This window comes from Canis lupus, chromosome 8 (genome assembly GCF_011100685.1).
Source record: "Canis lupus familiaris isolate Mischka breed German Shepherd chromosome 8, alternate assembly UU_Cfam_GSD_1.0, whole genome shotgun sequence".
NCBI classification, from domain to species: domain Eukaryota; kingdom Metazoa; phylum Chordata; class Mammalia; order Carnivora; family Canidae; genus Canis; species Canis lupus.
This window is the reverse complement of record NC_049229.1, coordinates 63,004,928-63,029,156: the sequence shown is the minus strand read 5'-3', so window position 1 is coordinate 63,029,156 and position 24,229 is coordinate 63,004,928. Positions and strand designations below refer to the sequence as shown.

The following is a 24,229-nucleotide window of genomic DNA, read 5'->3' as shown; positions in this document are numbered from 1 at the left end:
CTTACTCTCTCTCTCAAATACATAAAATGTTTTTAAAATATTTTTTAATCAAAAAATTAAACCCAATGTTGGCAAGGGTGTATCAAAAACTAGCCATTTCATACAGTGCTGTTGGCATTATAAATTCATACACACATTCTGAAAATCAGTTTGGTAATGTATCAACAGCCATCAAAATATTCATACCCTTTGACCCAGCCAACCGTATCTGTCATCTACCATAAGAAAATAAAAAACACAAAAACAGCACTATTCATAAAAATATCTATCAGAGTAATTTATAATAGCGAAGAATGGAAGAAATCTAGAAATCTAAAGGTGGAAGGAAATAAACTAGATGACAATTGTGTTTCTGCTAAAAATGGTAAATATGGAAACTATACAATGACATGGAAAAAGAGCTAATAGCATAAGGTTTTATCAAAAAGAACTGTGGATACACTGTGATTAGAGTTACATAAATAAGAAATATATTTGAATACAACTAGAAGAACGTGTAAAACTGACCATAATGATAGCAGTATGATTTTTTTGACTTCTAAAATTTCTGTAATATTTCATTTGACAAACATTTATTGTATTTCTACATGTATTAACCAATGGAATAAGAGACACAACAGAAAAGAGTCCCTATCTGTAAAACATTCTAATACTATTTCTTTAATTTTTAAAAATCCTGACTCCGTGAATATTGTACAAAAAGAGAACAAGTCTGGAAGTTATCATTTCCAAAGCTCCTTTTACTGTCACGTGATAGGACAGAAAGCCAGCAGCAGTCTATAGGACCGGACTCCTGGCTTCCTGCAGAGCTGCTGGTTTACCCCAGTACCAAATTACCTAGATTTTTCCTGTACTTCACTGTGTGCAGGTTGGGCTCAGGCTCTTTCCACCCATCACTCTGATGGGCGCCTGTGCTTCATTCCCCCAACACCCTCGGCTCTGTGTTCCCAAAGTGCTTACCATAGTGGATCACAGTTCTGTGCTTCTGTTTTTATAGTCCCTGCAGGGGTAACCTGAAGGCAGAGACTACATTCTGTTCTCTCCTATCTCCCAAGTGCCTAACACATGCCTGGCATACCATTAAAAATATTGGTTGAATGAATGAATGAATGAATGAAAATGTCACTGCATCATGGAAGGTGGGAGGCTAGGCTGGTTGAGGGTACCATCTCAGGGTACAAAGGGGGACTCAAAGCTAAGGCAGTGTTTTGGGGCGGGCCAACCAAACAAGCTGCCTGTTACCTGATCACAGCCTCCACTGCGCAAACAAGCTCCTCAGCGCCACATTCCCGAGTGTTGATTGGTGGAGGGGAGGTCTGATATAGGTGGGTCTCTGAGGCGGCCCCCACCTCATTGCTATGATGATTCGAGTGGCATCTTTTGCAGTACCGAACCGGCCTGTTTCCGTGACGGCCACAGCACCCTGCTGAAAAGCAGGTGACAACCGCTCTTCTTACGTGAGAACTGCAGTTCTAGAGGCAAAAAAAATCGGGAAGGGGGAATCAACTAAAACTGATCAATGAAGTAAATTTGGCTAGGAATCAGAACATCAGAATGGAGAGCTAAGAAGCCAGCAGAAGAGGCCGCAAGTTTCCTAAAGATCCTACAAGACAGGTCATCTCTAATAGGTTAGATTTCAGGCATAGTTAAAAATAAAGATAAGTAGTCTCTATTAGTGTGAGTGGCAGAAACATCATAGATATGAGTGGAACCATGTTTGAAAGCCCTCTGTAAAGTTATCTCAGTCATGGGGTGGGAGTGGGAGGTAGGGTGCTTTCTGGATTCTGAATCCTCAGCAGAAAGGTAGAAAAAAAAGCCTGAAACTCTGGTCCAGAGAGAGTGCATCACAGCACATCAGAATAGGAAAGGAACAGTTTTAACCGTCAGATTAAACTTTCAAAATTACCAAATCCACCACTGAAAGAGCAGTTTTCCAGTGCAGCTCTTCTGTCCTTGCTGTGTGACAGGCAGGGGGGCATGCTGCCCTGAGCTGATGGCCCAAAGCAGGCTGCCTGCCCACTCCCACCAGCACTCTTTCCCTTGAGACCCAAAGAATATGTCAAATATGTTGACTGACACCACGGGAACATGGCAAAACACAGCAAGAACCATTCATAGAATCACCTGACATCAACTACAGGCAAGGAATCCACAAAGGAAGAGATGCCAATGAGAAAAGTAGGGGTGCGGAGAGAATTCAGAGTCCAGGGGGTGCTGCTGTCAGAGCTGCCCTGACAGGAGGCAGAGGAAAGAGGTGCACCATGCATATGAAGTCATCTAAGGAGCTGTCAGGAAATGTTCCTGACCTCCATAAAAATATGTGTCCCGGGCCTGTTAGAAATGCCACACCACATACTCAATATCTTGTGTCCTGAGAGCTTTTCAGTCTTTCAATAGAGCTTATAAAGATGTGAATACCTTCTCTAGGGGATGTCCTACCCTAAGCCATGACAACGCAGAGCTCAGTAAAGATCTGAGATCCCTCCATGACAGATCTCTTGAGGAGATAGAAGAACGAAGCAAGCATAAAACCTAACTCAAACCACTGACAACATATTGAACTGGCTATCCAAATGACTATTTCAAAGTAAGGTTTGTTTCACTTCGATTTTAGCAAGAGGCTCCGTGTACTAGTGTGGGGATATCTCATTCTATACATAGGACTCGGGCCAACAAATTATAAAAGCAAGGCTAAAGTTTCTGTAATCTTGTTCTTTTTTTTTTTTTTTAAGATTGTATTTATTTATTCTTAAGAGACACAGAGAGAGAGGCAGAGATACAGGCAGAGGGAGAAGCAGGCTCCCTGTGGGGAGCCCGATGCGGGACTCAATCCCAGGACCCCAGGATCATGCCGTGAGCCAAAGGCAGATGTTCAACCACTGACCCACCCAGGCATCCCTATAATCTTGCTTTCTATTAATACGTTTTTAAAATTTATTTGTTAAAATACAGTTGTGTTTCTTCCGCAGCTGAGGTCCAAGTCTTGTGAGCATCCAAGTCAGTCATGCCTTCTCCAAGTGGTATATTTTTCCCTGCTGTGTCTTTTCTTTCTCATATGCTAACTTTTATTCTGGAAGGACATGAATCTTTATTGGCTTAGGGCTTCTGCTCCCCAACCAAACCAATATCACACTACTAGCAGTGTGGTATATATCAGAGCACATTCTTAGTGCTTAATTTTTTCTTCTTGGTTATAATTAGCCTTTGTTCCTCTGGGATTCCCACTATTCTATAAACAAGAGGATAAGGATATGGGTTTAGTGGGTAGTTATTCACTATAATAAAGTCCTGAAGTTTAAGGCCTGAGATTAACTATCCTATCTCTGGTCCCAAACTATTTACATTCTTCCCACATGCAAATTCTTGGCTAGAGGTTTAAGGTCTTGTCATTTAAATCAAGTCCAGTTGCAGACGAGGCCCTTTGGGTTGGCATCCTTAGGTATGCATCCATTTGCCTTGAATCTAGATGAGCTCCTGGCTGCTTCAACCAAGAGAATATGGCAGATGTGATATCTATATGACTCCTGAGGCCAGATTTCAAAAGACCTGCAGCTTTCACTGGCCCTCTTGAAATGTTCTCTCCTCAGATGGTTCCTTATTGGGATACTCAGAACTCTGCCATGGTCAAGACATATGGAGAGGCACTGTGTAAGTTTCTTGTCAATGTCACTGGCTAAGCCCAGCCTTCAAGTCATCCCCACCCAGAGCCCAAACAATGATCTTGGAAGCCTCTACATAATCCCAGTCCCCAGTTACTCAAGTGTCCCCAGATGAGGCCTTAAATATCACCAAGCAGAAACAGGTTATGGACTGTGCCCCGTCCAAATCTCTAACCAACAGAATCAAGGAACATAATTAAATGGCTGTCATCTTATGCTGCCACATTTTGAGTGATTTTTTATGCTGTTATCTGGATTTACTGCATATTCTAGCATCAGAAATATCAACAAAGAGTCAACCTGCTTTCTCACCATTGCCATCAGTTCTAAGTAATATCAGCAATAAAATACTTTGCCCCAAAATAACCTTTAGTTGATTCAAGTTCTAAACAATTGTTTTAACAATTAAAACAAAACAATTAAAACAAAAGTTTTAATAATGTATTTCCAAGCCACAGTCTTCCTCAACCCAGGTGGACTCACCTATATGCATTCATTTCAAAAGCAAACTAAAGAGACTTCCCTTAGATTCAGATTCAGCTGAGCATGGTTTCCCCAGCTACTCAGTTTCACTGCTTTGAATTTTAAACATAAAAAAGTAACTCCAATGTGTCTCATAGAATGACAGAATGGAAACAAATCGAAGTCTGTCTCTTTACCTTTACCATCTTGATTCCTATTTCAAACCTACTATTCAAATGTCAGAATCTGTCCTCCACAAGAGGGAGACACAACTGTACCCAAAGCAAGCTCAAGCAATTCTGAACTATTATGAACTTAATGAATGCTCTCCAAATATACAATATCATATTTAATAAAGGATAAGTAATAAAAATGTGCTAATTTGAAGCTTATTATTAAAAATAGTTTTGTTGTAAAAAGGAGGGCAGTGTTAAAAAAATTATTCACTCTGGATGCCAAATATGTTAGGCATATAACCAGAGCCAGGACATGCAGTTTAAAATATAAAACTGTTCCTTACCCTTGTCTCTCTGATTTATAAAAGATTCTCAAAGTAGGAAAATAGCCTCAGGATAAAAATCAAATCAAACGTATGCTGACTGGCTGCATGATCCTTTGTTAAAACTTCAGAAGGATATAAGGTAATGCCTCATTGAGCCTTTCAGCTAGAACAGGGCTTCTAATAATTTTAAGGGCAGACCAAAATGCCCGAAGTATAGAAAAGACTGCCCCCAAAAGAATTATGGATGTGCTTTGGGGGCACTGAATTTCAATGAGATTTACTAAAAATCCAGAGTTTTACAGAAAGTCTTACTAGCAAAAGCACCACCAATTTAAAATAAAGGGGGCAGACACAGTTCAATATGAATGGAAGTCTGTGGGATGGCATGAAGGGGACAAGCAAAGGGAGTCTCTCAGCTGCAACATGTACCATTTCTTCTTGGAAAAGAAAGATGCCTAAGAGTAGAGCAAAGAATTCAGGAGACCAGCAACGGATTAGGGAACAACGCCCAGGAAGTAAAACCAGATCCTAGTCAAGGACATCTGCCGTCCCTGGAGATGGAAGAACTGTTGACATGTTCGTGGCTGGAACTGTTATAAATCTGCTGACAGCGATGTACTTCCACTTCTGAACGGAGGTTCAATGCTGTTATGCTGTCCCTGTCTCATCATCATGTGTAGGGGGTGAAGGGGGCAGATATCTTGCCTTTTTAATTCACAGGTCTCTGGATCAAGAGAATTTGCACCCAAGGAGTTTCATCAGGAACTAGACCATATGCAGATCACAAGATGATGAATTGAAGCCATAAATGGATTTAAGATTTTAGGAGATTTTGTAAGGTGGTGGAAGTATTTTACATATGAGAAATGTAAGTGATTATGTCCAGAGGGTGGATTATGGTAGATTAAATATGACCACAGAATTCTTGTCACTCCTTCTCTAAAGGGGAGAAGTCTATTGCTTCTCTCCTTGAATCTGGGCTGCCCTTGGGACTTGCTTTGACCGGCAGAATGCCACAGAATTGCCATGATGCAATGTGACTTCGGAGCTTTAGTTTCAAAGGCCTTGCAACTTACTCTCTCATTCACTCAGAACACTGCTGCCTTGTGAACAAATCCAGCCTTGCTCCCTGGAGGGTGCCACCCCTGTCATCCCAAGCCTCCTAGCTGCCCCAGCTGTGGCCCTAGATGTAGGAGTGAAGTCATTTGGGACCAGCCAATCCCCTGACTACCCACCAGTTGACTACAGGCACATGAGTGAGCCTGGAGTAGTTTATAAAAAGCACTGCCTAGTTGAGCACTGTCTAGTTGACCACAGATCTGTGAGCAAATAAGTATCTGCCATTACAAACCACGACTTTTTAGGATTATTATATGACAATAGATAACTGAAATAGCCCTCTAAAGGTGCTCATTCATGACCAAGTCCTAAAAAGTTTAAATGACTTGTACATGGCCTCACAGGTAGATGGGGACAGAGCTGGCCAGCAATCAAGTGTCTCAACCAACTAAGCCAGAGTTCTTTGTATGACACCACACTACCTTGTCTTGTACTTTTCAACTAGAACAAGAAAAGAGGATGGAAATAGCTTAGGGAAATTGTTATGAAAAATGGGTAAAGGAAATCTGAAGGTAAAATCTTTAACTAGAGGTATCATTCAGCTTACATATAAATGAATATTTTCAAACAGTCAGCTGGGTATGTTTGACACACATATATTGGACTATTTGCATTCCACTTCAAAACAAGAAAGACTTTGAGCATACAAGATACATCCTTTTCCAAAGTTAAGTTGCAGGTTCTGCAGGGTCATTCAAAGCTTTTTGTAATTAGAGTTACACATATGTTTTTATTTCCAATTACTTATCAAAACACTGTGCATATAAGATGGGTGAGCAAAAGCAGAAATGGAAACACACCATTGGGACACAGCGATCTTACATGCTAAGTTATTTCTTTTCCCCCTCTGCAAATACAGTGACATGTACATACTGGGAAACCAGGAGGCAGAAATGAGGCAGATGTCAATGAATGAATTTACATACACACAGCAAATCATGCCCCACTACACAGATAGTTTGCTCTTACCTTCTTCTGACATATAGCAGATATTTCAGCTGTAAGGGGGAAAGTACACAACATATCAACAAAGAAAGACAGCCCATTTTATATAAGGGCAGCCACAAAAGGGAGTAAAAACAAGCTTAGTAACACAATATCTAGAATAGGCCCAAACAGCTTCTCTCTTATCTTATTAATTGTCATCTACCTGTGTTTAATGAGGTCAGGAACTCCTGCATGCTACAAATAACTTCACCTGTTCTTACAAGAAATTCAACCTCTTCGGACATGACTTAGAATTCAGATCATGTCATCATCAAATTAAAATAACATTAATCTCATCTCATTTGACAGAACAAAATCAAGATTTGCATGACTTCTTCAGCATCACATAAGCTATCAATGATAAAGGCAGATCTAGAGATAATGTCTCTACATTCCCCATTTACTGCTCTTCCATTACACTATGACACCGAGTTGATGTGATATATTTAGAGCTTCACCATGGAGATGATTTGCTATTTCAAAACTGTAGAAAAAACTTACTAACTTGGATTACTCAGACTTGAACTATTGATTTATATCAGTCCTTAACTAGTGTAAAACCAGCTGCATGCTCATTTCAGAGAAAGTAATTTTCAAACCCACGGACTGGCCAGTTGGAGTAAGAATGTCAAACTACTGTCTACTTCGGGATTGACCTTAACAAATGGATACAAACTCTTTTCAGTGGGCATATCAATTATTTCCATGAAAAATAATGCATGAGAGTACCTGAAAATAATTTTTCCAAGAATATGTTAACACTCCCCCTGAAATATTAAGTGTTCAAAAAATGAACTAGAGCATTACTTATAGTATAGTCTAGGTTGTAATTTTTTTAAAAGATCAAAGGTAAATGTCTCCCAAACTGTCTGGAAATTATGAATTAGTGGATGCCAAGTCAAAAAAATTTATAACTCAGTTTTTAAAACTGGTTTTGTATAATTAAAGGTTATTTGCCAGTTTGATATCCAGAGTTTGTCTTAACCTGAAGTTAGTGTCACATCTCCAGATAAATAATTAGAAGTCATTATAAATTTTCTTCCAAAGATGAGTATCATCTGGAGAAGGTGACCAGAATTCAGCAACATATCCAATATTTAAAAATATTGGATAGTTTGGATCCTGACCAAACCTTAAATTATAAGGTTTGGGTAACCTAATTTAAGGGGGGAAAATTTACTTTTACCCATACATGCCCAAATCATTTCACAGATATCTTTATACAAATTTTCAAAATGCCTTTTTGAAGGATGTAGAGGCCAACATTACTGATCCATTTTACAAATGGAGAGCACTCACTGAACTAATTTATTTCTAAAGTTGAAACTACCTAATATTAAAAGACTATAAAGAAATCGTGTAATCAGGAAAATGGCCTTAAGTTTTTTTCTAATGTTCACAGAATTTAGTTAACATAAGGTCTTTACTTTTCTTTTTAAATATGGCCTTTCACAGAAAGTCTTTTATTATCTACCGCTGAAATCATGTATCAGGTTCCTCCTATGGGCTTGATCTGTGCTCAGTGTATCCCCAGCTTTTTCCACCTTTCATCTTTCCTCTGCTTTCCTCAATACTTCCCCCAGTCACTTCAGCCTCCACTTAAGTGGCTGCAATGCCTGCATACAGAGGTGTAAAGGAATGCTCTGTCTGGGACCTGCCAACTTATCAGACTTGGCTTTCAGAATGCTAACAAACAGCGAGAATCACACATCCCATCTTTCCACTGAGATGAGTCACGTATACTTTATCCCCGTTTCACTGGGAGACTGAGTCTCAGAGCCATTAAATGACTTTCCCCCAAAACACAGAGCTAATAATAGTGGTAGGAGAAAGACCTATTATTCAGTATTCTTTCCATTCACATTCTCTATTCTCTTTCTGACCTGGCACAGCAAATATTGGCAATGCCTGTTATCTACACAGAATATCTCTCAAGACATAATTCAGCAAGGCTTTTATCATATGGAATCCTAATTCCAACATCTACTCTTAACTTAGGTTGAGATTATACCTCTTCCTTTATTATTAAATGTGTGGCTATAAACACGACATTGATATAATGTTTCGTATCAATGACTCTTCATAGCATATAATACTTTGATTACTGTCTTTGTAAAATAATACAAATAATACAGTATAAAAGGAGACAAACCAACCATGCCATTAGTCATGATTACTTCTTACTCATCCTTTCTGAAGTAAACCATACCTTGTGGCAGAAGAACATCAATCAACCATTCACTGTGGTCCCTATAAAGAAAAACAAAATTCATTTTTTAGCTTCCTTGCAACATTACCCTTCCACATGAATGTTCATAAGCTGCATGCTATTGCTAGAAGGCTTCACTAGAAAGTAAATGTAATTAAGAGCACTGTCATAATAAACTTTTTAAATGTCTAATGGATTTCAGCGAAATTATAAATTATAGGCATTTCATCATATTCAGTTAGCTTTAAATGATACTTTCCAGATGCTAATTAAGCAAACCAAAGTACAGCATGATTTGTACAACGCTAAGTGTGAGTCTGCAGAACTAACAAGCAAAGAGAACCCATTTGAATTGTATGTCATGTTTGAAAGCCACGATTTTCTTTTATTTTTCTCTGTGGCCTTTTTTAACAGGGTCACTTGAAAATTGGGGCTGCTTTATTACATGGAATTGCTTTCTCTTATTGCACGGGGAGAAATATTGCAATTTTTCAAAGCTGAAATCTCTCAAATGAAAGTTTGCTATATATCAAATATCTGACAAATGAACCTTTAAAAAACAAAGAGACTAGTGGGAAATGGGAGTAATGTGGCCAATTTAAGTCCAACTGATTTTTCTTATCTTCCCTTGTTGCTCTATTTCCTTTTCTTGGAGTATACTTATACCTACCCTGCGATCCTCTGGCTGCATTCTTCACAGAGATACAATGGGGGTGGTTTATCCCCCAGAGCCACTGACAGGGAAGGGTCTATACACATCTGAAACACAGGAAAAGGCAGAATGAACTTTCCTTTGCTGTTTATTACACCCCCCATATTGTGAACGCAAAGGTTTCAATTGTGACGGATTTTCAAAAGCAAATAGAATAAATATTTTTAGTAAAACCCACTTAACCTATAGATGCTTTTCCTGCACTGGCTGATGAGTCCACACTGGAGATTTAAATCCACCTACTGTGGGATTTCATTTCTCCTGTTATCTGCAATTAAGTAACAACTAGTGTCAACAAATCCACCCTCATTCCACAAGGAGGAAAAATCTTGTTCAGTGGTGGCTGGAATTGCCTCTATGTTACGGGTGCATTCATTCCTGCTTGAAAATGGGAAACAGGGCAGCCCCGGTGGAGCAGCGGTTTAGCGCCGCCTGCAGCCCGGGGTCTGATCCTGGAGACCCAGGATAGAGCCCCGCGTCAGGCTCCCTGCATGGAGCCCGCTTCTCCCTCTGCCTGTGTCTCTGCCCCTCAGTCTCTCTCTCTCTCTGAATTAAAAAAAAAAAAAAATACTTATTAAAAAAAAAAAGAAAAGAAAAGAAAGTGGGAAACACAGCAATCTCTCTTTCGGAAAAGGAAAATATATTAAAATTTAAAAATCACAACTGATACCAAAATTCTGGCAGTGGAGAATTTTGCTTCTTAGAAGTTTCATTCAAAAAATTTCATGTGTGGCCTAACACTGAGCAATTTGCTTTTCTTACTCTGAAACGAAGTTCTATATCAACCATCCAATGTCGCACTTTTAGGTGTTTTTATCCTTCCATGCATAACCTGTAGTTCGTTTAACCCTGCTGTGCCCTGTTCAGTTTTGCATTATATATGGCTGAGTTTCCATGAGCTTAATGACACAGATGAAAAGCGTTTGTTTTACTGTTGAATCAGGGTATTTCAAATACCTGGATGTTTAAAATCAAGTGAACACAACTAGCTGAACTTTGTACTTTACATCAGGTTTAATTTCTATGACTTACCAAAGTCATTTTTAATTTTGTTCCTGTCCTACAAGAAATAATCCATGCTATAGCTGACTGTATAGTTAATATGCCTATGACACAGATCCTTCTGGAATTCTGTTCTGCCTTTTCTTTGGTTGTTTTTACTGATTAGGGAGGAAAAATGAACCAAATTTATAACCCAAGCAGCCTGTCATTTAAAATTAAAACCTGAAGAGTTTTGTGTATCATCTTTGTGCAGGGGCCAAGCAGATTTTCTCTAGATCATTCCAATTTTAATGTATGGCTGCTGAAGTGAGCACAATGACTGGGAAACCAAGAGTTGGAATTCCTAAATTTCAATTGTTATATCATCAAAATCTGTAAATTATATATTCCTTCATGCTAGAGGGCCAGTGTGAAAATTTTCATAAGTTTCACACCTCCTTTGATGCAATGAATAATTACTTTTTGGTGTGTTAAATGAAGGGTTAGCAAACTTTCCATAAATGACAAGAGAGTAAATAGTTCAGGCTTTAGGGACCATACATTATCTGTCACAACTACTCAACTCTGCTGTTGTAGCATGAAAGCAGCCATAGACAATACACAAACAAATGTGCTCCAATGAAACTTATTTACAAAAAAAAAAAAAAGAAACTTTATTTACAAAACAGTTAGCAGGCCAGATTCGGCTGTGGGCCATAGTTTGCTAACTCTCGTTTATATAATTATCTGGGCTATAAAGTATTTTATAAAGTGATCTGCAAACAAAACCAAGTAAAACCAAAAGCAGAGTGTGATATAATGAACTCTTAAGTAACATATTTTCATTTTGAATACTGTCACACCTCTTGGCTCTTGCCTAAAAAGTACATTTGGGGGGCATCTGGGTAGTTCAGTCAGTTAAGCATCTACCTTCAGCTTGGGTCATGGTCCCAGGGTCCTGAGATTGAGTCCCTAAGCAGGGAGCCCACTTCTCTCTCTCCCTCTGCCCCTCCTGCTCTTGCATTCTCTGTCTCAGTCTCTCTCTCTCAAATACATAAATAAAATCTTGGGGAAAAAAAGTATGTTTTTGCAGTGTATTGCAACAAAAATAGATAATACATTTCCATTTGGCAAATCATCACTGCCTAGTGCTAAAACTCATGAATACGGAGATAATATGCATATTGTGAGGATAAATTCATTTTCCCTGAGTCTTTACCATGTACCCAGTGTAGACCTGTTCTTCAATATACTTACTTCACTTTCATTTCCAATGAGTCATTGATACTCTTGTCAGGTAAAGACATTTTTTCATTCTGTTCAAAAGGAAAAACTCCTACATTCATAAGACCCATTTGTGGACAGTCTGAACAGGTCAGTTTACATACACATTAATATGTTCATATCTGACTGCTGCATTAAAAAATAGTTATGTTCCATTTAAAATACAATTAGGCCCAATGTAGAGGCTCAGGAAAATGGAGAAAAGAGGAAAATTTAAATAACTCATTAACCTGCCTTCTCAATGTAATCACTAATAACATTCTGATGAGCTTTACTGGTTGTTTTTCCACTATGAATATGAATATAAATATACATCTATGTGATTTTTAAATTAAATTGGCATCATACTATAAAGGATGACTTCCTTTTCATTTAATATTCTTCCCTAAGTATCTAGATGTTGGATACCCTCGACCTATATGTCACATAGTCATATATACATGGGTTTGGGGAGTGTTCATATTGCAATGAAAAAACAATACTGAGCCAGACCTGGTGTCATGCAAAAACAGCCCCAGCACAAGAGGCACTAACAAAAATGTTACCTTCCCAGGGAAGCAGAGTAAAAATACAAAAGAAAATTCTTTAGGAACACTGGAGTTCAGAAAGTAAAATTGGGGGCAGGGGGGTGAGTGATAAAAATGTTTAGGAACTAGATAAAGATGATAGTGCACAGCATTGTGAATGTGCTAAATGCCAATGAATGATTCACTTTGAGGGGGGATGTGGAGGATGGGGTAGCTGGGTGATGGGCATTAAGAAGGGCAAGCGATGTGATGAACACTGGGTGTTGTATGTAATGGATAAATCTCTGAACTATACATCTGAAACAAAGGATGTACTATATGTTGACTAATTGAATTTAAATAATAATAATAATTTGTAAAAATTGATTGAATTTATGTTATGTGAATTTCACCTCACCTAAAAATGGGACAAAGGTAGGATGGTTTTGCCTGTCCTGCATGACTAGCTATGGGGAACAGCCTGTAGGCAAAGCAAAGCTGGGCCAAAGGGGTGGACTAAGCTGTTTGTGTAGAAGAGAGGGAGAAAATCTAATTCATGATGACTTCTGTGAGTGGAAAACCAAAAATCATTTACTAATAATGAAGTCAGAGAACTCCTGAGAATGCAGTATGACATAAGGTCAAGGAAAAAATAAGTGGAAAAATCAGACAAAAAGACCTCCTTTCTGTTGACGTCTGAGTGAACCAAAAGAGGGCATTTTAACACAAGCAGGAAGAGGAAACAGATAAAGAAACTAAAGTGAGGAAGCTACGCAATTCTCATCACCCAAAGAATTAAGCTGAATTCTATAAATAATACATGAACTCACAGGTATTTAGCTCAAAATGTCCTCAGACCAAAGAAAAGTACCTTTGAATCCCAAATGTCTGTGGAAGTTCAGAGGAGTACTCATAATAGAATGGGTGAGACTATACCACCATTGGTAGTTTACCCTCACTTGCTCTTCCTCAACATAAATTCATTCAATTTGCCTTTATCAAAACCAGAGATCAAGCATAATAATACAAGAACGTCCTCTGCCGGAAGATATATCTGGATGACAATGTTAGTAAGATACATCTAGATGACAATGTTATTATTGGCATTCCTGACATTTCTGGTATATGAAACACATTTTGGGGTCCATTTACATTTCTTTTCATTCCATTTATATTTTTTATATCTCATTTTAACTTTTCTCCTCTGTTTCTATAAAATGATACTATTATGTTTCTATTATTTGGTAATCTTTACAGTCTTCCTGTCTATAGAAGAAGGGAGGTAAACCCCCAGGATACTAGGTCCTAAAAAGTATCTGTGAACTCTAATGACTTGACCTAACTCCCACTCTTCATAATATAAAAGTTAATCCTTGCAAACTCAGACACAATCTCTTCAGCCAAGTATTGTATCCAACAAATATACCATAAATAATTTGGTTAAAAGGTGTGATTATTTTTCTTAACATTTAAATTCAAAGATTCAGGGTTATAACAAAACAGGGGAATTTGTGGTAGTAGAAAAAGAACAAGGCTGAGAGCCAAGGTACCCGGTTCTGGCTTAGGTAAGTGTCTTGGCCATTCTAAACCACGGTTCCCTTACCTCTAACATACCTTTCCATGTGTTTGCTGCCCAACTACCTCTCAGTCGTTTTGACTAAACATATCTGTGATCTGAGTCAAGACTTAACAATTTTATCTATTTGTGTCGTAGGACTCTTGGATTCGCAGTTATACACCAGACACTAATAATTTGAAATTAGTGAAACTGGGGCAAAGTACATCTCCCTGAGTTTATTAACTCAGATAGAAGCCAAGTAAGGACTATGTAAGTGTTTCACCAGGATTATTCTGATAATTACTCATTGCTACACAGCACTTGACCATGAACTCGTCGCCAAACATCCAGTCACCACTATTCATTGCCCCATCCTGAACCAATCCACCAAGTACAGTCAGATTGAACCTGGAGGTGCATGAGTGTACTATAGAGCACTGGCCTCTCTGCTTTACAGAGAAGGATGGAACCTACTCCATTTCATTTAGCAATTTGCTCTTGATAATCTGACCACTGACAATACAATATGGCACCAGGTCTAATAAAACAGTACCTTCACAGCTGGCTTGTTAATTGCATTGTGGCATTCAATGTGCTGGCAGTGGATAGGATTCCAAGCTGTAAAGCAAAGTATAGATGATAAATACTTCTTATTTAAGTTATTGGTGCCCTAGTAAAAGCATAGTAGATATTACACTAGGTTTCTTCTTCCTAAGTAGAACCGTCATCGAGAGGCTTCCTAAAATAAACATTTTTAAAATCTATGACAAATTTAAAACTTGAACAAAGATATCACAACTCCATCTATTTTCCCATGGGGAGAGACAAGCTAGTATAAGGTGGCATACACAGTACCATAATATTACCTCACAATGATATATCATTAATAAGTTCTCCAAGGTTTTTACCTCTATGGTTTCACTTCATCCTGCCAACAACTCTGTAGAATAGGTACAGCAGATTATTAACCTCATTTCATATATGAATAAATGAAAGTTAAAAAGGCTAAGTAGCCCACTAGGGTCACAGAGTTAGTAAATGACAAGCTAAGACTAGAACCTCTATCTCTTGGTTCTCAACATCGCACTTTTCATTTTAGTACATACTAAGCTGTACATCCTCAATTTCTGGCACCAGAAGTGTTTCAAACTGATAATAATTGAAATGAATGGTAAGTCAACCTCCACTATTCCATGTCCCACCCCATTCCCATCAAATGTGGAGAGTGGAAAGATGAGTTTCTTGCCCAAAATGAAATATATCTCTCACACACCACAGACTGTGACTCACAGACTAACCCCTGCTAGTTTGCTAATACCCACTCCTTAACACAGTATGCACAGAGAAGGAGGATATAAGAACCAAGCGATCTGGGATAGATCAGAATGAAAGTCGCAACAAGTAATTATCATCATCTAGATGATTCAGTAGTCCAAAGCACTTAGCTAACAATACTCCATCATTTAAAATGCAATAAAATTACATGTTTAGAAATAGGGCACTGTTTCTAAATTGCCATATTTAGATCTTACATATAGGATTATGATTGGCCTAATATACAAGAATTTGTAGATGAGATGATATTCTTACTTAGTTATCTATCCCATTACAATTCAAAAATGTTTATTAATAATACTCCAGACCGTATAAAGTTTTTTGTCCAGGGGTGTTCCAACTTCAAATCTTCTAGTCTGTGGTTAGACCAAGTATAAGATTATGTGCTTGAAATATAGGAAAAGAAGGTCAACAGAGCCACTGGCTTTAAAAAATACACAATGGATTGATTTATTTGAAAGAAGATAAGAAGTACAGACCAAAAACCATTACTCTAAAAACACAGCATCATACTGATTATATTTTTGGAGAGAAAGAAAGAATAAATAAATAAGGATGGATAAATGAAGAAATAATTTGAATATAGGCATTCTATAACTATAAAATGTTTTCTACATGTGGAAAAGTCAAGATGAATATAGAGAGTAGTGATAAGTATAATTAGAGAAACCTAGAAAAAAAGACTGCCTTTAACCAGTATAGGAGTTGCAAATACACAGGACAGGTCTCATTCCTTCAATCCCAAAGTCCTGACAGATACTACTAATCCATAAGATCATACCTTCCTGCTGAGTCCAGAACTGGTTTAGGAATCATTCTCAACACAGAGCTCCAGAAAGTTACCATTAATAAAACAGAGTTGGTACATAAGATAAAATCTGCTAGCCATTAATGAATTCCTATATTATGAGAATATTTGCAGACTACTTTATAAACATTAAGAAGTCTTGACATTGAGATAGAAGTAATATTCAAAATATATAACAACTGCTATGGCAAAGGTATAAGGAAATAAGAATGTACCATAGCCATAGTACTTGATCAGGGCCCTGAAGACTCATGCTTTGCCAGAAATTAATGCTTTATATGTAGATAGTGGGGATATCCAGGAGGTCCTATTCCTATAGTATTTTATTTCATTTTTACGGTGTCACTGAATTAAAAATAAATTGTGGGATACCTCATTTAGTTTACCAAAGTCATACTAGATTTACACTTACCAGAACAGGGATTCTTAGCTTTTCTTGTGTATCAAAATTCACTTGTCAAGTTTCAAAAATAAGATACCTGAAACTCATGTTAAATCTGCTGAATCAAAATCTTTAAAGGTAGAGAACAGGTATTTGTAATTGGGAAAAGAATTACAATTGATTCTGATATAGGATCAATCTACATATCTTACTATATGGCAAATATAGTCATGATAGAGCTCCCTTCATTTGAAAATAAAAAGAAAAAATATATAATATAAAAACATAGCAGACAAGAAATACGTTTCCAACCATAACAGAGTAATTGTAACTGGTATTAGACTTGCCATCCCATCGTAAACAAGTAGAAAACTGGAAAATATATACAAAACAACTGTTTTCAGAAATTGGACTACAGGTACTGTAGGACAATCATCCTTGAGACAAGAAAAACAATAAAGTCAGCCCTACCATCACCCTGGCTTTCGTCCTGGTAGCAGTTTCTTCCCAGATATGGAAGAAAGAGAAGCACAGTAAGGTGGTTTCATTGAATTGAGGGGACAAAAACTAGAGTTTAAAGAGGCAAGTGGATTTATATTTGCTGGGTAGTATAGCAAAGAAGAGGGAGTTATGCAAAGAAAGAGCTCCAGAAATCTGAGTAAGAATCCTTTTAGGGCTTTGGCTTTATAATAAGCAGAACATGTGTACGACAAAACTCCATAGGCTGCATAGAGAACAACTATAGGGGGTCTGTAGGTAGAATAACTCCTACATTTCATACAGGTCTGGGAGATATTCAAGCTCCACCCAGAGTGAAGGGAACTCAGTGGAAACCTGAGGCATTCAGTAGAGACTCTAGGAAATTATACCTTAGCAGTAGGGCTAAAATAACATTAGGAAAAAAGCTATTCCAGGCTCACCCTAACAAAGCATAAGAACAAGCCCTAGAAGGGTCAAGGTGATCCACCAGTAACTTGACAGCCAAAACAAACCTCTTGAAACATAATAATGGAAGACAACAAAATCCAGATACTCAATAACGTAATACTCATGAAGTCCAACATCCAGTAAAAAATTATTTGATATTTGAAAAAGGAAAGAAATGTTACCATTAACTGGGGAAAAAAACTGACCAATAGAAATAAACCCAGAAATCATAGAGACAAGGTGGTTAGCAAGCAAGGACTTAAAAACAGCTATTATAAACATATTCAAAAGAAAACAGAACACAATGAGGATAGAGATGAAAGATATAATAAAAGAACCAAATGGAATTTCTAAAATTAAAAATACAATATAGAACATGGAAACATCACTGAATGGGCTTAATGGCAGATTAAACAATACACAGGGAAAAAAATCAGTGAATTAGAAGACATAACCAAAGAAACTACTGAAACTGAAGCATTGGAAGAAAAATAAACAGAACTTCAGTGAGCTGTGGGAAAATATTGGGCAGTATAAAGTACTTCTGGTTAAAAGTCCAAAAGGAGCAAAAGTGGGGAGGAGGGAGATATTTGAAGAAACAATGACCAAAATTTTTCAAACTTGGCAAAAACTATAACCCCACAGATCTAAGAAGCTCAATGAATCTTAAGCAAAATAAGAGCAAAGAAAATCACAGCAAAACTCTTTATAATTAAATTAATGTAAAGCCACAATAAAGAGAAAAATCTTAAAAGCAGCCAGGAAAAAAAGACACATTACTTACAGGGGAACAAAGATAAGAATGATCGCTGATTTCTCGCCAGAAACAATGCAAGCCAGAAGACAATGGAACGACATCTTTAAAAGGCTGAAAGAAAAAAACTGTCAACCTAGAATTCTATACCCAGTGAAAATATCCTTCATAAATGAATATGAAATAAAGACTATCTGAAGACAAATACAAGATAAGAGAATTCACTGCCAGCTGAGCTCCACAACAAGAAATGTTAAAGAAAGCCTGAAGGAAAATTATACCAGATAGAAGCTAGACCTATGAAAAGACATAAAGAGTTCTACAAGTGGCAAATACAAAAGACTTTCTACCTGTATCTGCATGTTGTTAAAAGATTATTTACTGTTTCACATAATTACAGCCATGTATTGTGAGAGTAATAATTACAGAACTAAATATTTGATAAGAAGAACAAAAAGGATGGGAGTAGATAAAAGTGCATAGGGTTCTTTCATTACATGTAAACTAGTATAATATTATTTGAAGGTAGACTGTGAAGTTAAAGGTACATATTATAAACTTTAGAGTAATTCTTCTTAAAAATGATATAGCTAATAATTCAGTACAGAGGTAAAATGGAATACTAAAAACATTTAACCAAAAAGAAGACAAGATATTAAAAAGAAAAGGAACCTAGATGGGACAAATAGAAAATAACTGTAAGATGACAGACTTAAGCCCAACCATATCTGTAATTACATTAAATCTAAATAGTCTAAACAATAATTACATGGCATGTAAATGGTCTAAAAGGCAGAGATTGTCAAAAAAGGATTGAACTTTTTCAAAAAAAAGTATGCCTGGGAGAAACACAATTGAAATATAAAGATAGATAAGTTAAAAGTAAACAGATAGAAGGGCACCTGGCTAGCTCAGTCAGAAAAGCACGTGAACTTGATCCCCACATTGAGTATAACGATTACTCAAATCATTTAAAAACAATTTTTTTAAGATTTTATTTATTTATTCATGAGAGACACAGAGAGAGAAAGAGGCAGGAACACAGGCAGAGGGAGAAGCAGGCCCCATGCAGGGAGCCCAACGTGGGATTCGATCCCGGGTCTCCAGGATCACACCCTGGGCTGAAGGTGGCACTAAACTGCTGAGCCACCCAGGCTGCCCAATAAAAAATTTTTAAAAGAGTGAATAGAGAAAAAGTTACACCACACTAATATAATGCTAACTACAAAAAAGTTGCAGTGTCTATATAAATATCAGACAAATAGGCTCCAGAACAAAGAATATTACCAGTAATAAAGAGGGATATTTCATGATGAATCAATTCATCAAAATGACATAACAATCATGAATATGTGGGCATCTAATGATAAAGTTTCAAATTAAATGAAGCCAAACTGACAGAACTTAAAGAGAAATAAGCCCATGATTATTGTTGTAAATTTCAACAATCTTCTCTCAGTATTGAGTCAATATTCTGGTCAATAAAATAAAGTTCAAAAATTTAGATAGAATGAAATCATAGAGTAAATTTTCTGAGTACAATGAAATTAAACTAGAAATAAATAAAAAGATAACTGTAAAATCATCAAGTATTTGTACTCTTAAACAAACACGTTTCTGGGATCCCTGGGTGGCGCAGCAGTTTGGCGCCTGCCTTTGGCCCAGGGTGCGATCCTGGAGACCCGGGATCGAATCCCACATCAGGCTCCCGGTGCATGGAGCCTGCTTCTCCCTCTGCCTGTGTCTCTGCCTCTCTCTCTCTCACTGTGTGCCTACCATAAATAAATGAAAATTAAAAAAAACAAACACACTTCTAAACAATCCATAAATAAAAAGAAAAATCATAAAGAATATTAGAAAATACCCTATATTGAAATACAGTGAAATCATAGCATACCAATTTGTAGGATGAAACTAAAACAATACCTAAAAGTAAATTTATTGTTTTAAATTCTTAAACTAGATCATATAAAAGGTCCAAAATAATCAATTTATGCTTCTATCTTAGTAAGACAGAAAAAGAAGTTAAACTCAATATTAATAGAAGTAATAATAAAGGTAGAAGCAGTAATCAATGAAACTAGAAATAAAAAAACCAGTAGAGAAAATCATAAAACCAAGTGCTGATTCTTTGAAAAGTTCAATAAAAATGATAAGCCCCCTGTCTGGTCTGATTTTAAAAAAAGAGAGACAGAGAGAGAGAAAAACAAATTACCAATACCAAATTACCAATACCAAAAATAGAGAGACAGAGAGAGAGAAAAACAAATTACCAAACAAATTACCTACCTTTCAAAAGTGAAAGGTAGGAGGACATCCCCACAGATCCTACAGATATGCCAAAAGTTTGGCAAGTTGAACAAAATGCATAAACTATTTATTCCTCAAAAAACAGATTATAAATATGACTGAATAAAAAGTAGAAAACCTAAATGCCCCATAACATTAAATTGAATTGATAATGTGAAATCTTCCTACAGAGAAAACTTCAAGTCCAGATAGACTCACCAGTGAATTCTATAAACTATTTAAGGAATAAATAATACAAATTTTACAAAAACTCTTTCAGAAAACAGAACATGAGGAAATTCTTCCCAACTCATTTTATGAGGCCACATTACTCTGTAAACAAAACAAGATGACAATTATAATTAAAGAAAACTAGATTAATGTCCCTCATAAATGTAGGAGTCAGAAAATTTAACAAAAACTAGCAAACTGAATCTGGCAACATAATATAGCTGACAATGTGGAACTTATCCCAGGTAATATAAGGTTGGATTCACAATGCAAAGTAAATGAATGTAATTTACCATATTAACAAAATAAAAGACAAAGTCATGTGATCATCTCAATAGAAGAAAATGTATTTGACCAAAACTGACATTTGTGCAGTATAAAACTCTGATTAAAACTCTCAGTAAACTAAAAATAGACAGGAACTTCCTTACTCTAATAAAAAGCACCTGTAAAAAGCCTACAACCAGTATCAGATTTAATGCTAAAAGTCCAAATACATGCCCCCTAGAGACTGGGGGGAGAAAACAAACATACTCACTTGTAGCACTTCTATTCAACATTGAACTGAAGAAATAAGACAGTGCAATGAGAAAAAGAAAGAAGGAGGAGGATAGGTGGGAAAGAAGAAAAGAAGGGAGAGAGGGAGGCAGGAAGGGAGGAAAGGTAGCAGGGAGGCAAGTTAGGAGAATGTACAAATTAGGAAGGAAGAAGAAAAAATTTTATTTGCAAGAGAGTATAATCATGTACACAGAAAATCTTAAGAAACTTACAAATAAGCTACAAAAACTAATAAATGAGTTTAGCAAGATTGCTGCATATAAAATCAAAATACAAAACAATTACATGTTTATGTAATAGCAATGAACAAATAGAATATTAAATTTGTAAATACTGTTTACAATAGCATCCAAACTGATAAAGGATTTAAGAATACCTTTAACAAAATATCTATAAGGCCTACACACTGAAAACTAGCAAATATTGCTGAGAGAAATTAAACAAGGCCTAAATAAATGGTTAGATATGTCATGTTCATGGATCAGAAGACTCAATATTTAGACTTTCTCAAAATGTCAAATTCTCTTTTTCTTCCTTTTAAGTAGTTATCCTGGACTTTCTTATGATATGTACCAATAAACTTTCTTTTGTTAAGTCAGTTTTTATGTTGTGTCATTTCCAACATAAAGGTATCCTGATACCAGTTCAGAAGAGAAAAAAAATTCAGAATTCTTCCTGTCAAACTAATCTTAATTTAAAGTTTATATGGAATAATGATGTCTTGGTCTGTTAGGTCTACTGTTACAACTTACCACAGACTGGATAGCTTCCCACATTCATTACATTATAGTATGTACTACCAGTATGCATTTTTTTCATGCTGAATAAGATAAGAACTACTACTGAAAGCATTTCCACTTTCACAGAATTTCTCTCTAGTTTGAATTCACTGGTGTATAATGAGGTATGTTTTTCTACTAAAGGCTTCCTGGCAGAATTTGCATTCATAGTGTCTCTCACTCGTATGAGATCTCCTGTGTCTAGTAAAGGATGATTAATCAGTACTTTCCCCACACTCATTATATCCACAGGGATTCTCTTCAGGGTGGACATTCTGGCATCCAATTAATTACACATTCCCACATTCATAAATTTTCTTACCTGTATGAATATTTTCATGCTTGATTTGAAATTAACTATAACTGAATGATTTTTCATCCCCATTAAATTCATAAGGTGTTTTTCTTCTAAATCAAGTAAATCTAAGTTATCTTTCAAATTCCTTCCACCTAAAACATGCTCATGGAGTTTTTGTCTTGATGGAATAAATATCTTCGCAAATGAGAAGAGATGAAATATGTTTGTAAATGCTTTGTGTCCATACCCTTTCTGTTCAGTAGGTGTTTTATCATAGATGCAATTCACTTGATTCAAAAGTCTCTCTTTATATTCTTGGTGTATTTCTATTTGATTACCAATTTCCCAAACATCTCCTAGACAGGCTGGAGGTAGTGTTCCCTCCCCCACCATCCACAGCTCTTCTCCTGGCTCCAATTTGAAAATCACATTGGACATGGAAACAGGGCATCCCACTGATGTGAGGTTTCTATCTTTCTCTAGCATCACATCCCTAAAGGCAGTCCTCAATGCAGAATCAAGCTTCTGCCACTCTTCCAGAGTTAAGTCCATGGCCATATCCTCAAACATCTAAGATCCAGCACAGAGAGCGTAAGTAACTGGACAAGGTCACACAGCAAGATCATGTTGGAGCTAGGATGGAACCCATGCAGCCTGGCTCAAGTCTTTGCACATACATGGAATGAACATAGCAATCAGACCACACAAACAATCTAGTTGATAATGCAGGGGTGGCCAGTGGTCCAGTCGACTGGCCACAGCCTCCTCATTAACATGGATGAGGTTGGCTTAGGTGAAGACACATGTGTATCTGGTCTCAGAGCCCCAATACTACTTGCCTGGCTCAGGTCTCTGCACCCTCAGGGTGAAGAGATGAAAGCCAGGCACAAGATGATCCCCACTGATGGGACTTCAGTCTGGTTCAGGCTCACCTGGCTGTAACATGGGCCAAAACAGCACACCATGGGGCACAGTACAGACTCACTTGGCCACTAACAGAACCAGCAAAATTGATTTTAAAAAGAAAAAAAAAGAAGGACCAACCAATGTATACTTCAAATAAAAGAAAATATCATGTTGACACCTGAGAGAAAATATGTCTGAAAACTATCTAGTCTATGAATCAAAATATTTTAGGAAGGTATTGTAGTATCTGCGACTCGATGCAAGATCACGTGGCTTCTATAAAAACAGGAGTAGAAAGTCACAGAAATTCATGGTAAGATGGGAAGCTAACAGAATGAGATAAAAATGAATTTGGACAAAAGATATGATAAGTATAATTAAACTAAAAATAAAAGAGCAAAATTAGAAACCTGAATTCAAAGCAACAAACAGAACTGATTTGGGGGAAAAGTCAAGTAAGTTATGTAGTAAATCAATCTGAGAGGCTAAGAATATAGAAGATAAATATATGGAAAATAGTGGTTAGAATAGCTACACAGCACAGAAACAAAAATCTGACCAATGAATTATGGTATTCCTGAGAAACATACCAAAACTATTTGAAGAAAGCAATAATTTAAAATTTCACTAAAGAGAAATTTCCTTAAAAAGACTGAGAAAGGACCTGAATTTCCAGATTGAAAGCATTCCTAATGTTATAGGCAAAAGTCAATTAAAAAATACTCATATATAAAAAATATTTAAGAAAAGGGTGCTTGGGTGGCACAGTCAGTTGAGCCTCTGACACTTGGCTTCAGCTCACATCATAATCTCAGGATATCCTTGCTCAGTGTGAAGTCTGCTTGAGATTCTCCCATTCTCTCTGCCCCTTTCACTCATTCTCTCTCTCTCTTTCTCTCTCTCAAATAAATAAAGCTGTAAAAATATATGTGTTGAAGAAAAGTGTTTTTAATACATAAATCTCCAAGAATTAAGAACCAGAA

General features: G+C 36.8%; 1 protein-coding gene and 1 non-coding gene across 12 annotated transcripts in view; both read right to left on the bottom strand.

Annotated features, from left to right (window-relative positions):
* UNC79 (unc-79 homolog, NALCN channel complex subunit) overlaps positions 1–24,229 on the bottom strand; it is a 238,947-nt gene that overhangs the window by 133,787 nt on the left and 80,931 nt on the right. For all 11 annotated transcript variants that reach the window (XM_038545595.1, XM_038545589.1, XM_038545598.1 and 8 more), the window contains exons 8-12: positions 14,533–14,597; positions 9,609–9,697; positions 8,939–8,979; positions 6,712–6,740; positions 1,243–1,472 (exon numbers count right to left, since the gene is read on the bottom strand). In XM_038545595.1, coding sequence (XP_038401523.1) covers positions 1,243–1,472; positions 6,712–6,740; positions 8,939–8,979; positions 9,609–9,697; positions 14,533–14,597 — 454 coding nt within the window. The remainder of the gene's footprint in view (positions 1–1,242; positions 1,473–6,711; positions 6,741–8,938; positions 8,980–9,608; positions 9,698–14,532; positions 14,598–24,229) is intronic.
* Positions 10,860–10,965, bottom strand: LOC119873056. Its single transcript, XR_005363859.1, has one exon. It is a non-coding gene; the product is annotated as a U6 spliceosomal RNA (small nuclear RNA).